The sequence below is a fragment of the Amaranthus tricolor genome, chromosome 3 (assembly GCF_026212465.1).
Source record: "Amaranthus tricolor cultivar Red isolate AtriRed21 chromosome 3, ASM2621246v1, whole genome shotgun sequence".
In the NCBI taxonomy this organism is placed as follows: domain Eukaryota; kingdom Viridiplantae; phylum Streptophyta; class Magnoliopsida; order Caryophyllales; family Amaranthaceae; genus Amaranthus; species Amaranthus tricolor.
Window position 1 is genome coordinate 25,862,452 of NC_080049.1, and position 14,825 is coordinate 25,877,276.

Below are 14,825 nucleotides of genomic sequence, written 5' to 3' on the forward strand. Positions count from 1 at the left end.
TCAAGAGAAATCTTTTTTTTTTATCTTCTTTTCATTTTTATAATAATCTCCAATTTAATTCTTATAGCTTGATTTTCCCCTCTAATTTTGCTCAAAAAGACCTAGCAAAACTTCTCACTCTTCATTGATATTGGTAGTGAACTCTCAAAAATCATATAAAGACTTTTTTTTTTTTGACACTTAAAAAAAAGTTTGTATATCGACTAAATTTTTCAACTATGATGAATAGTCAGAAGAATTTTCTACATACGACGCTTTTTTTTTTATAATATAATACTCCCTTCTATTCTCCTTAGGAGTCCCATTTGACTTTTCACAGATTTTAAGAAGAGTCAAAAGTAGGACCCTAAGGGTAGGAAAGAGAGTGGTATTATGGGTTTTTAATGTAAGGGAGGAAAATTAATATGGGTAATGAAGGGTATAATTAAAAATAGAATAAAGTTACTAAGGACATAAAAGTCAAAAACCCATACCAAAAATAGAAATGAAACAATTAAGGTGACTTGACCATAAAAAGAAATGGGACACATAAGCTGAATAGGAGGGAATATAATAAATAGCCTACTTAATTAACTATTATAAATGAACCATACGAATGTATTAATGATCTAATAAGGACCTATGACATTAGTTACATGAGTCGCCTAATTTAGTATATAAAGAATGATTTTAAGACTATGGTACACTTGCCTTAAATGTCTCTCTTAACAAGATCCTAAAGAGTAATTACTTGAATGAAAGTCATTGATCTACTAAGGTTGTTTTATGTGCCCTTACACGTGTTAAGCTTATGAAACTCTTAATTCTAGCCCTTAGCTAACAAATATAAGAGAAAAATAAACTTTCAAAAAGATCTTATCTTTGTTAGAGTTAGTATTACTTTCCCTAGATGAAAATTTGGATCTAATTCTCATGGTCCTACTATGTTTAAGTCAGACTCGATAATCCGATATTCACCCGATCTTATAATCAAAATCGATTTAACCTGACTTATAAATGGATTTACAATTATGTAAAAGCAATGTAGACACAAGATTCGATTTTAAACTAACCCAAAACACCTGATCCAAAATCAATTCGATGACCAGAATAAACACCTCTACCCACGTTATAACAACTAACTGTTAATTCAAGTTGCAGAAAATGATATGGCGAACATTGTGATAATTCACTTTCTATTAGATACATAAGAACACAATTATGTAGAAAAAGTTTGAATATTGTTAAATGAAACACAATTATACACCAATTAGTAATATATGTTGACATTGTCTATTCATAAGCCTATTGAATTCTTTTACTAGGTAATCTTCAAGCCCCATATCTACATTAGCTAATCAACTATCAAATGGAAATAAGAATATAAAGTTGCTTTACAATTCATATCAAACTACCATTTAAGGAGATGAAAAGCTAGCTTCTGTACTGTAAATCCCAAATTCACTCAAGCTAAAATTAATCCTTTCATCTTCCCACTTTACAATTTCTCGTGCATACTTCAACGCAGCATCGACACTGTCGGGTTCCAGGCCCTTTACGGATGACACGAACAACTTCCGACCAGTTAGATCGAAGTAAAGCTTCTTGAACTTAACAGCAATATAGTGGAAACCCAACTGGCCAAGAGAAGGATTATGGTTGATACTCCTGGTCCGGCTATTGCTGTTCTTGCTATTTTGGCTAATAACGGGTTGGAAATCCTCAAACCATTCACATTCGGAAAGGGGAATTTTTTCGATTTTTTCGTCAAAGAGATCAAATTTGTTTAAAATCAAAAGGAAGTCCATTTGCTCAAAGGTTGGATGAGTAACAATACTTTCGAAGAGCTTTTTGCCAAGTAACATCTTGTTCATTGGTGCTTCGACATCATCATATGAGATTTGGTCATAGTCAGTAAGTGATACACAAAATATCACAAGCCTAACATCTTCCAACATCTCTAGCCATTTGCAATTTTCTGCAACTCGTCTTGCTTGTAATCTGATAAGTTGGTACCTGAATTCCACAACAAAGGTAAGAGCTATGTTGCTTTGACTCGGATACTGATGTTGGATACTGGTACGTGTCCATGTGTCGGATACGTTTAAATATTCGATTTTACGCCTAAAATGAAGTGTCTAAATGTCATACCAATGTCCGAGCATCAAGGATCGGACACAGGTTTGTAAAGCAAAATGAAGAGTCTGAGTAACATAGGGTAAGAGCAATACCACAACTCTGAACACATCATCATCGCCATCATACCCGGTATACACCACTCATAGAAGCTATGATCAGTGCATAACTTATCAAAAGAGATGTAAAGGTTACGGCTAGTGAAATCCTCAGTGCAAGATGACCTCAGCAGCAGCAAATAAGACCCAGACGATTTTGAACAAACGTTGGTTGTACACAAACAGGTCAATAGAAAGGCTAACCTAAGACCCAGACGAATTTCAGTTGAAAAACATAACAGACTGGCTTGTAGGTCGTTGGAATGTCATTTGGGAAAGTAAGTTTGGCATCAAGAATTGTCTTCCTACTCTAACTAATTTGTAGGATAGCAATCTAACCGATATCATATGATGTAAAATCAAATAATAGCATTTCAAAAATTCATCTTGTTATGTTGACACAATAAAAATGTGGAAAGATTTTCAGACAGGTACATTGATTGATCCCCCAATCCCCTGCTAGGATAAAAAACCACAAGAGCAAATGTGGCTTATTAAACCATTTGCACTTTTTTATGTAAGTTGCAGCTTGCTGGTGATATTTGCTACTAATTGTCAATTGAAAACAATCTACTAGTTATCACTAATTAGTGTAATGTTGCGTATATTCGACCCCTCTAAACCTCAATTAGGTGGGAGTTGCTTAATGGTGTTTGGGTAACGGAATGTGAATATGTAGCAGTGACACAATGTTACCGAACTACTCTTCATTGGTTACTTGTATAAAATCTCTACCTCTGATCTAGCAATAGAAATAAAGGCTTACCTAGGCAAAGAACCATGTTGGTCAGTAGCATCAATGTCATCATCAACTGATTGAGGAAATGAGAATTCTACACAAGCGAGGCCATTCGATGAAATCACTCCTTCAGCATATAAAATATCCAAATTTGACGGCTCATAATTTGGTTGAAGTATATCAACAACCTGAATCAAGAGATAATTCCATTAGTACGGGTTGGTCAGCTTTGCAGAATAATAAGCTACTAATCAAATACGGTACTACTCAGTCCTAATGATTTTGCTTCACATGCCCTCCTCAGCTTTAAAACAGTGAGGGCCAAACTCAAGGACAGTGGGAGTACTTAATTGTCCCTAATGTAACTGCAATAGATAAAAGCTCTTATTTTGCGAGCCCTCCATAGATACAGATCAACATGTATCTTGCGCCATTGACATGTTCTGTTTCTTTTCCAATAAGCGAAGGTAAGAAAAGTGAAAGGACTTTATGGGATAAGACTGATGGTAAAAGAAGTGTAATACAAAGAGTTCAAGATCAAGCAAGTCAATTCATCAACTGGCTTTAAGCCTGTAACTCATATTTTGGCATGAAATCATTCACAAGCTATGCCATAGGAAAATATATAATGCCACCAATACACAGATAGTGCATTGATAAGGCAGCATCATATCGTATTGGCCAAGTCTTAATGGTTTTCAAGTGTATCAAACCGATACTACCCACATCGCAGAAGTGTTAAAATATCGCAACCTCATCAACTCCATTACCACATCATCATGACCTTACAGCAATTGCGATCGAAACCAAATTCTTTCACTATATTACATACCAAAAGAAACAAAGAAGCCAAAGTAGGAAAAGGGTCTTCCATATTGTTTGTGTGCAACTCAATCCATTATTTCAATTGGGGCAAAGATTTATAGTTTTTTTTATTTCGAGCTATTATGGACTAAAGTAAAATGGTTCATTAAATCATGTGCACTTCTTATTTATGTGAAATTGTACATAACGTTTGCTACCATGAGTCACTTGGAAATAACCTATTTGTTAGTTTTATCGTTAACAAGAGTAAGGCTACATACATCCGACCCTCCCAAACTCCACCCTAGGTGGGAGCCACTTAATAGCATTGGGATAATGGAATATTGTTGTACAAGCATTCATTCCACTAGAATAAAGGAAAACAAAAAATTCACAAGCGGGCTAGGCGTCGTTCCTTTCATTGATTGTCTTACTTGAGCAATGTTAAGAAGCCATATCTGCAAGTTAATAAAATCGGGCTGCAATTATGATTAAATTTATCCATATTAGTTGATTCCAGACAAGAGAATTATCGTAGTCCCATGTGTGTCGTTTGAGTCTCGATAAGGACAAGAGACTAAGTAAGCTTACCCGCTCCAAAAAATAACTAGCAACGTTAGGTAGCATTTCAAGTTCACTTCTTCGATCATAAGTGGCTTGAATGGCTGCAGTGTTCCATAGTTCCTCGACCAACGGTGCATATTCACGAGTTGCAGCTGGGAAAACTGCTTCCAGATTACCAGAAGCCATTGTCTTGAGAAGCCAATCAGAAAATTCTTTAAGCCTTGGGCAGATAGAATAGGTTTTCATCTGATCATTACCTTCAACACTCTTGTCTGAAAATGGGAAGTCATTTTTCAGCAAGTATTTTCAGTCAAAGTAAATCTATAAACTAATAAAAATTAAGAGCTTAACGCTCACAAGTTGCATTCTAACCTACTTTATAAGACTGAAAAAAGACAGGAATATGTGGTCCGACAAAGCAGGCAAAGAAACACTACCTTGTTCGAAATATGGACCAGAAGGCTTCTCCATTAGATTCATTGATATCTCTTCCGCAAAACGCTCCCGGCCCTCCAGAAGTATTCCAAGGTAACAATACACGTTGCCTTGAATCATCAACTTAATTTTCTCTCTCTCATCTTCCGAAAAAGGTGTGTCTTTATAAAGAATTTTGGCCTGAAACAATCATAGAACAATGAACTAAAAAACATACTCCCGAAATACAGCCATAATACAGACTAGAAAGAGCCTAAATATTGTGCTGGACAAATTAAATAGAAACTGATCAAAATGTAAGAGGTAACATCCTATCACAAAACATACAGTAATCTCCTTAATTATACTTTCTTCTCAGCGCAAAAAAAATACAACATCCCACCACCCCAATGTCATTACGAGGCTCCCACTTGGGAGGGATTTGAATGGGTTAAATGTACGCAGCCTTAACCTTGTAAAAATAAAGAGGTCTTTTCTGCTCTTCTGCCGGTGCCGAAGAAATAAAACAAAAAAGTGTATTAGAGTGTTGTTTAGAAGTATGACCCTCAGCTCATTTTACTAGTATTAGAATAGTAATAATATCCTAAGGATATTATTATTATTCTTATTCTTGCATATACTTCGTACATATCTTGATCTTGTAATCTTCTTAGTTTTTGGTAACTAAATATCTCAGTATTATCTTAGCTTCTTAAAATTCATTTTGTAACACTCTTTATATGGAATGCAATGTTACTCATATGATTCAAGGAAAATGTTTTAACAACTAGATCATTTTAACGTACAGTAGACCTGAAAACCCTTATCGCAAACTTTATTACAGGCAGCCACCCAAAAAAGTAGACCTAATGAAGGGAACCTATAGAAAATGACTAAACTATGAAACACGGTTAACGAAAAAATTAAGGATTGTTCGATTCAAGGTTGAGAAACGAAAGGAAGGACAAATAGCGCATCTAGTACCCCAAAATGTTTGATCTCTAAACCTCATTACCCTAAGAACAAAAATAAGTTAAGACTGTTGACATTTCCAGAGAACCCATCTTCTACCTCAAAGGCTAAAACTTCCTACCACCTTAAGAATGACACTTGATGTCATAATTGCCTTCAAAGCATGAGGTTGAACAGTGGGAGTAAAGAGGACCTATCCTACCACCGCCCCATGCCCATACACGCGCTAGTGGTAGCAATAAAAACATTTTTTCACAGCGTAACACCAAGTTTGTAAAATATTAACTCTAGTAACATTAAAGTTTTTTCTGTTGCAAATTTCGTGAAGTTGAACTCAAGAGCTTCTTATGTCAATTCCTGATTCATTCCAATTTAGGGCTTTTGAGGAATTATTTAGCTTCCATTGGGGCTCGAAATATAGAGTAGTTTTTCTAATGTAAGATATGTAATTGTCGATCCTAGATTTTGTAGGTTTTTATCCAATGAAACCCCTAACAAAAAGAGCAAGTGTTTTAATTGATTTCTGGGTAAAACTGGAAAATTTATGGGATTTCATCCATGTTCTGTGTGTTATTCAAGGTGTGGTTTATATTTGGATATAATGATTGTAAATTATGAGAACTTTCAACCCAAGGAGAAACCATAGTAAACTATATTCCAACGTATCTTCTTTGAATGTCAAGACATCACCTTCCCTAAGGGACTTGGAAGAGTTATAGTATGAATGGATGCACGCGACTGTAGTGAAACAAGCAAAAGAAAAAATATCGGAAACATTTAGTTGAATAAAAACCAACAATGGAGGGAGCTTTACAGTAGAAGAAGACTATCCTCTTTCTCTTTCTAAATCCTCTATCTTGTTCTAATTCAAGAAAGAAGATTAATTAGGAACTTTCCCTTTTGATTTTAGATTAGAAAATGAGGATGGATGAAGAACAAGCATAAGAGGGACAAAATAACGAGGATGGAGATGGAAAAACTAAGGGTAGTAATGTAAATATATATAAATCCAATTCAGCTTAATGGAATTTTCCATGTTTCTTAATATAATTCATATCGGACAAAAAACTCAAGTCTGTTGCTATTTTGTGGACAAACGTTTTTTCTAACCGCTACCAAAAGCCAAAAACACAATACTACCATATGAAAGTTCACTTTTTAAAAAAGGGAAGTCTTGACTGAACACTCAGCTCCCTACTTTCCAACTGAGCAGATTTGATTTGATGCTTTTCTAAACACTAAATTATTGTTCACACTAGCGCTCTAAAGTGGGCAGTTATGTGTTTCTTGTAATTCACATTATGATAATTGATGTCTTAAACCAATGAAGCATTCATCTAAATCCGAACTTCCAAGCATCGGGATTCAAAGACCACAAAAAATGCATACTAACTACTGAGCATTAAATTTCCTAGTTACCTAATGAGTAAACTGACAAAAACAGCCAAGTCAAATAGAAGCTTATTCGTTGTAGACAATTACCTGCTTAAACAATGTACTTGTCCCTGCATCATTATGTCCTACCAAAAGAAGTTTCTGAAGTGTCCTCTCCAAGTAATCTGAAATTGGTCTTTCGGAAACATATCTCACTTCTGAGGATGTATTCTTAGATTTTGAAGGGACGGGTAGTGACAAGAAAGCACAGACCAGTTTCATCCCCGCCTAAAGAGATTAATTTATATTAATATCTAATAAAAACTATTAACATAATCTAAAAAGATATTGATGCAAATATGCAAAGACAGAGCAGATCACAAGCACAAAAGACTCATACTTTGCCCCAGATGTAGCCTTTTGTATTCTTTTGTCCCTCCTCTTGATATGAACCATCATCATTCACCCAAAAGTGCGGATTACCAGCACATTGGACTCCCGCCAACTGCAACATCCCACTAAATTTCTTTAAGAATCTACACATTGATATGATTGATTGAGACAAGGCTTTCGCAATAGTTAATTCACTAACCTGCAACATCCGCAGCTCCGCTTTCGTTATCTCTCGGCCATTCATAAAAACTTGGGTGTTTCCATTACTGGCATCTGGTTTGATGGGATCCCCAACATTCATATGAGGACTAATAATCTGTGAAGGCTTTTCTCCTTCCTGTAAATCAGGTCAACTTGCGGATGAGGATAAGGCAAAATATTCAAAATGATAAGCAAATCAGACTGTTCGACATGAGGAAATATTTACCTTTCCCCAAAGACCCGATACTTTATCATACCAATAGTTTCCAGGTTTGATGTTCTTAGGTGGGTTCAAACACGTTTGTAACAACAGCAGCTCTTCAATACATAAAGGCTTTCCGTTTACACAAATGTACTCAGGTGGCAGCTGATTGATATCACAAAGCTTCTCAGCCTTCATTATTTGTCGAATCTCTAACTCATTTAACAGTCTCTTGAGTATCTTGGAGCATTTTCCCAAGCTATCTCGCTTGGACTCATCAATGCAATATCCAATACATGTAATGCACTTTCTTCCTTCTGGCATCGAACCCATAGCCTTGAGGAGACAATTGCTACAATACTTTGCATTGCAAACAATACAAGACTCCTTTTCGGTGAATCGATTTCCCTTAAGACAACGATAGCAACCACTCTTCTTGGATCTAGGCATAACTTCCTTCTTCAGTCTTGGTCTTTGAGTCTCACGATCATTAAATTTCTCATGAGCATCATCAAACGAGTCAACGTCACGAAAAGTCACAGCCGGTCTCTTAACATCATGAGGCATACTTTTGCACTCTCCCGTTCTAAACGAGGAAACTGAGGAAGACAAATATTCCATGCTCAAAACTGACTTTGTTGAACTCCAATCGCCGCCATTCAAATCATCCTGATCAAGATTAACTTGGGAAGGACCCGAGGCCATGGAGGCCTCTGAAACTACAGAGAGTTCTCGCAATTTCTCAAAACTCTCACAATATTCTGATGGGCAAGAACTTCCACCTCTGCCTACCAAATCACGCGAATGCTCATGGCTGATTGAGGAAGAAGCCAGCTCCGCTGAGCTATTTATCAAACCTGACCAATCCCCTGATTCACCACGGCAATTTAAATCCTCTAATGTCCCTGAGCTGCACACTTCACCCATCCCTATACAGTCCTCAACACTTTTAACTCTTTCTTTACACACAACAACCGAAGTTGGCGATATGGTAACTTCCGAATCCAATTCGACATCTCTCTCATTCTCACATACACTTATAATCCTATCATAATCGATCACTGACGTTGGGGACACATTTGTACCAGATCCTACTTTATTTAGTTCTCTAGAAATGTTCTTGTTCAAAGCATCAGGAGCAAGAACAGGTTGAATAATTGGCAGTGAAATCTTTTCCGGGAACGGGATTTGAGTTACAACAGAAGCAAGGGGTATAGTCTCAACATTGATAGGAACAGCCCTAGGAATATCAAAGCTCACAGGAGGACCATTATATTCCATGGCAAAACCATATTCCACATCTTCAACCCCCATAACAGGACTAATAACCACTTCAGGCAACATTTCCCTAAATGTAAAAACCATATACAAAACCCTAACTAATTTTCATACCCACCACGTAATTCCACAATTAAAGCACAAACCAAACATACCCATTAACAAATTCCTTCAAGAATTGAACTTTATAAGCATAAACTCAAGAATAAGCTACTGCAGTGTAGAAAAACAAAAGGGTTTGCCTGAAAATTTAACAATGGATAGCACATAAAAATTGAATCTCTACTGAAAAAACAGAAAAAATAAAATAAAATAAAATAAAATAAAAAGATTTAAACTTTTACATTATAAATTATTTAGACCAAGAAAAAAATAAAGAAAGATGGGAACTTTGGCACATACCTGAAGACTTAGAGAGAGAAAGAAAGACAGGTATCGAGAAACCCAAAGAGGGTGTCTGAAGAGTATAGTTTAAAGTGTTGTGTATTGTGTGGGGTGGAGAAGAGAGAAATGTGTTTGGGAAAACCCAAAAAGAAAAGGATGAAAAAGACAGCATTTTTTATTTTTTGACAGCCAAAAGAGGGAATATTAAGGGAACTAGGATAAGGAGAAGCTGGGGTATATTTTCTTTATCTCCTTTTTCTAAGTATACGAAGTATATTTTCTTTATCTCCTTTTTCTAAGTATATGAATCTAATATGATTATGGGAGGTTCTGAGCATATTTAATATAATTAATTGTAAAGAGTTTTAAAATATTAGAGTCTTTAATATTAAATTACATATTAAGTGCTTAAAAATATAAAGTTATTAGAAAAATATGATAATTTTTGAAATTGTATAGGATTTTTAAAGAGTTTATCAATTTTTGCTCTGATGCTGGTTCCGATGAGTTAGCATCATTTCTATTGTAGTTATTTTTAAGGGAGTATGATAGATTATTATTTTCCTCTATTTTTATTGTAATAAAATGATATTAAATGAAGAGATAGATTAAACGATGAAATTAATATTAAAAGAAGTTTAAATGTCTAAATGAAGTTAAGTGAACTAAGATCCACTAAAAAAAGTTAAGTGAACTAAGAAGGCAGTAAAATTTATTTTCAAATAAAAGATTTAATGTAAATTAGGATGAAGGCAAACTGAGATAAAGTGAGGAATTAAATTTCTTTGGTTTTTTTATTTTTATAATGAAAAAATTAGTTTTGTATTGTTTGTTGTTAAAGGATGGAATCTTTCATTTTCACTTTATTGTTGGTTGTCCTGTTTTTCAAAATTTGGAGGGTAGCTAAGTTGAAGGTGATTGGGGGGAAGATATCGTGTTAGGCATGTGAATTGGAAATAGTGTTGTATTTTTGTCTCTTTTGTTGTTTTTTTGGGTCGTTTTCATATGAAGTAACTCTTATTTGAACTTTAGATCCATTTAATAAACCTTAACCTTACTTAAGAGATGATAGAAGTATCATAATTTACTCCAAATGAATAAAAACAAAACTCATTAATACTCCAAATATTTTTGAGTTTATGTGATTTTACTATTTCTGTTTCTACGAGAAAGTATCATCTGACTCAAAAATATAAAAGTTTTTTTGAGTTATATGGTGTAAATTCAAAGAAATAGATAAAGTATTTAATTTGTACTTTTCTTCATTTCTTATTTTGGTAATGTTATTGTGTTGGTTAATCTATTTTAATCTCATTCATAAATTTATTCATACGTTTAATCTTATTCAATCATTTCATAACCCCACTTAATATACTGATAACAAATTAATATATATACATCGTTAAAAAAAAGTGTTAATTAAATAGGACAAACAAAGTAGTTTATTTTCAATATCTTACCAATTTTAAAATATACATAAAAATATACTTCTAATTCTAAAGAAACATGGGATAAGTGAAAAATAGTAGCATTATGTATGTTACATTTTTATTAATAGACTATTATTAGCTATATACTCGTGTTATGCACGGTTATAATAATTATAATATTTTAAAAAATTAATTATACGATATTACATTTTGATTATTAATTTAATTTAAAATATATGTAAAAGAATAATTTATATGGATAAAAACTAACCAAATATTCAAATATATATGCAATAATGTAAAAATTTAGTATAGTTTTCCTAATTATAATATTTCTTTTAACAAAAAAATATGTATCTAAAAATTTTATAAAGGTGTTTTTATAATTGTAAATAGAGGATATCATTTTGTATCGTTTAAAAACAGTTTTTGGCTTTTATATAAAACAATAGTTGGTTTGATATTATTAATATAATTCCACTACATTTGATATCGAAAAAGAAAACATTTAAATTTTTGATGGTTAATGTGATACCCCGATTAAGATTTAAAAAATTTGATAGAATATTCATATTAATAAAATGCATTTTTTTTCAATGAAGTTCATTTATTAAGAATTACATAATTAAATGTGTTTGGTTGAGTGATTTCCACATAAGTTGTGAGGTGACAGTAACAAAGAGCAAAATTTAGATAACACTTATTTTAAAAAAGTATTGTTACTTAAAAAGGCTCATTCATTTCAAAAGTTCAATGTCATGTTGTGCAACACTACTACACATAAGTTTACGCACTAATGGGCCGCATAGCTATGATGACTCCCCAAAGTTCAATTATAGGCTACGAAGTGACGCCCATGGTCTATCTTTGGGAGATCTCCAACAGGAGTATTCATGGATGCGGAGGTAGTCGTAGATGAGGGCGTGATTGGACTTTGATTGGGGTATAAACCCGTATCCATCCACTCTTTTCGAACCTCATCGTATGTTTTTTGGCCCAAACAATGATAAAACTTCCTTTTACTTGCTGATTCAGAAGCTTTATCACGCTTTTCCTAATTAATCAATAGAAATCAAATATCATATATTAGTTTAATGATTGAATCAAAAGAAATAAATTCAAATCAAAAGCTATAATATAATATGGAATACTTACAACTTCAATGGGAGTTGTTCTTTTGGCAACAAAAGCCTTCCATTCCTTCTTTGATATTTGACCCCATATTTCGTAGGGCATCTTCGAAGATGCTTGCTCTCCACCTTCGTTTCCCGTTTTGACCTTTTTGGTTGTAAGGGCACGCTTCTTCGTGATCCAGCCAGTAACTAGCTTGAATTTGAAATCTTTGAATCTTTCAGCAACAGCTGAAAGAAACACATTCTTCTTCTCCTCATTGCTCTCGATGTGAAAAAGATTCTACAAAAAAAAATTATATTTATTAGTGTCAATTAAATTAATTTTACAATGAAACTAAATGAATAAAAGTAGTAAAGTTGCTTACCACAGTATCATTCCATAGAGAGTTCTTCAAACCCTTTGGAACCTCGTTCCATGCGTACAATATGGAAATCTTGCGGATACATAGGCCCACTTGTTTTCCATATTGCATACGCCATTTTCCGCAAGGTTGACCCAATGCATTGTATTCCAAAGTCATGGGTTCTGTGACTTTGAGGTTTTTCGTAGGACTTCGCCCTTTTCTTTTCTTAGTGGTAGTGGGAGCATCCGTTGGTGGGGCGTCTCAGTGTCATAATCATTGTTAAGTGGTGGAGCGTCTTCAGCCATACACTCGTATCTAACAATTTGGTCCTCTTTAGTGTCATAACTATGAAGCTCATTATCCGAGGTCTCAATCTCGGGGACAATTTTGTCTCTGAAAAGATGCATTGTATATCAGTACCTAATATTGTTCTTTGTTAAAGTGCCAAAAAAGCTTTTAAAAACCTTAAAATCGCAACTTTGTACATCCAGGGTACAAAGGCTTTTGAGAAGCCTCTGTCAACAAGTCAAAAACACGAGGACGTTTTCCTAACTCATCCTCGACTCCCTCCATCATCTCATCAACACGATCCACATCCTCATCGACATTCTCTTCATCTGTGTCATACCCATCAACATGATCTACTGCATCTCCATTGACATCAGCCACATTATTGACGTCCTCAATAACACTTTTCTCTTTGTAAACTTCCTCCTCACCATGCCAAACCCAAACATGATATTGAGGCCTAGACCCACGTCGAAGTATGTGCTCCCTAAGGATATGAACACTATCTATCTTTGATACATTGCCTCAAGTGACACATGGACAATAAAAATCAACTCCCCCATCATAACTTGATGCTCAACCGCAATACTACAAAATTCTAATAGGGCATCAATAAATTCTAACGATTCAATGCTTCCATACATCCAAGAATGATCTTTTGTCATACTAATTAGTGTAATTAATTAATTCAAAATAAAATTAATACACATATATACTTATTAATATCAAACAATTGAACCCTAAAATTATAAGCACTACATTGTGTTCTAAAATAAAATCACTTAGAATAATTAACATTGTATACTTCATCTTTAACAAAATACACATAAAAATTAAAATCATTTAACCCAAAAAATATGTATATTCTAATTCTAAAAATTAAAAATATACAACAAACCACATTTTTAACAAAATACACATAAATCAAAATAATTAAAAAATTAATAACATAACTTTGAAAAAAATCAAACTCATTATACAAAATATAAATAATAATGTCAAACTCCCTAAACCCTAAAAATATGAAAAACAATAAAAATTAGCATCACTAGAAATTACCTTGTGTATGTAGATGAAGAACAATTAGGTCAATTACAATGTCACCTACAATGAAATAAGAAAAACAAAATTACTACACATAACCATTTTTTCCAAACAAAAGTAAAAATAAACATAAAAAAACACCGTTGATTCGTGAAAATTACCTTGAAGAGAGAAGATCCGTGGGTATATGAAGAAAAATTTGTGGGTTTTCAAAGCTTAAATAAGAGATTCGTGGGTTTATGAAGAACAGAGTATATGAGGAAGCAAATTCGTGGCCTTCAAATGTCGTGCTTATGTCGTGAGTTTATGAGCAAATGAAGAAAGCTTATGTCGTGGGTTTATGAGGAAGAAGAAGCAGGAAGAATGAAGAAGCAAATGTCGTATGGGTTTAAGGAAAATGAAGAACACAGTAGAGTCGTAACAGTCATGAGGTTTGGAGAACTTGAACAGATTGAAGAGAAGAACACAGTAGAGTCGTGGGTTTTTGAAGAACTTGAACAGATTTTCGTGGGTTTTTGAAGAAATTTTTGAAGAACTTGAAGAAATTAAAGAACTTGAAGAACAAGAGTCGTGGGTTTATGCGAGAATACAATAGTTATATGAAGGTATTGAGCAAATGAAAGTTGAAACGCAGGTTTTAAATTTTTCAGAAGTAAGGTTATTTGCTGCGGGCTGAAAAAACCCGCAGCATATAAGTGATTATATGTTGCGGGCAACAAAAAACCGCAGCATATAAGTGATTATATGCTGCGGGCTACAAAAAACCGCAGCATATAAGTACTTATATGCTGCGGGCATCAGGAGAACCGCAGCATTTGTAGTATACTTTTTTTCCTTTTGTTTTTTTTTGCTATTTAATGCTGCGTCTAAAGAAAACCGCAGCAAATGACACGCAGCAGATACGTTTTTTTCCACTAGTGAGAAATATATAAAGCATCCCCCAAGTTTGAGCGAGGAATATAAGGCGACAATTATCATATCAAATTTTTTATTGATGTTCAAAATTATTTTTTTTTCGAAGTGAAATAATCACTAAAAAATAGTCGGT

General features: G+C 34.0%; 1 protein-coding gene across 1 annotated transcript; it reads right to left on the reverse strand.

The window, feature by feature from the left end:
* Positions 1-1,105: 1,105 nt before the first annotated feature.
* On the reverse strand, positions 1,106-9,712 carry LOC130807771 (extra-large guanine nucleotide-binding protein 1-like). The gene is made up of 9 exons (XM_057673106.1): positions 9,557-9,712; positions 7,901-9,396; positions 7,673-7,810; positions 7,481-7,585; positions 7,189-7,368; positions 4,758-4,935; positions 4,348-4,592; positions 2,980-3,140; positions 1,106-1,995 (listed from the first exon to the last, which is right to left on the reverse strand). The coding sequence occupies exons 2-9, from the start codon at positions 9,239-9,241 to the stop codon at positions 1,398-1,400; spliced, it is 2,946 nt and encodes a 981-aa protein (XP_057529089.1). The 5' UTR covers positions 9,242-9,396; positions 9,557-9,712; the 3' UTR covers positions 1,106-1,397.
* Between the last annotated feature and the right edge of the window lie 5,113 nt (positions 9,713-14,825).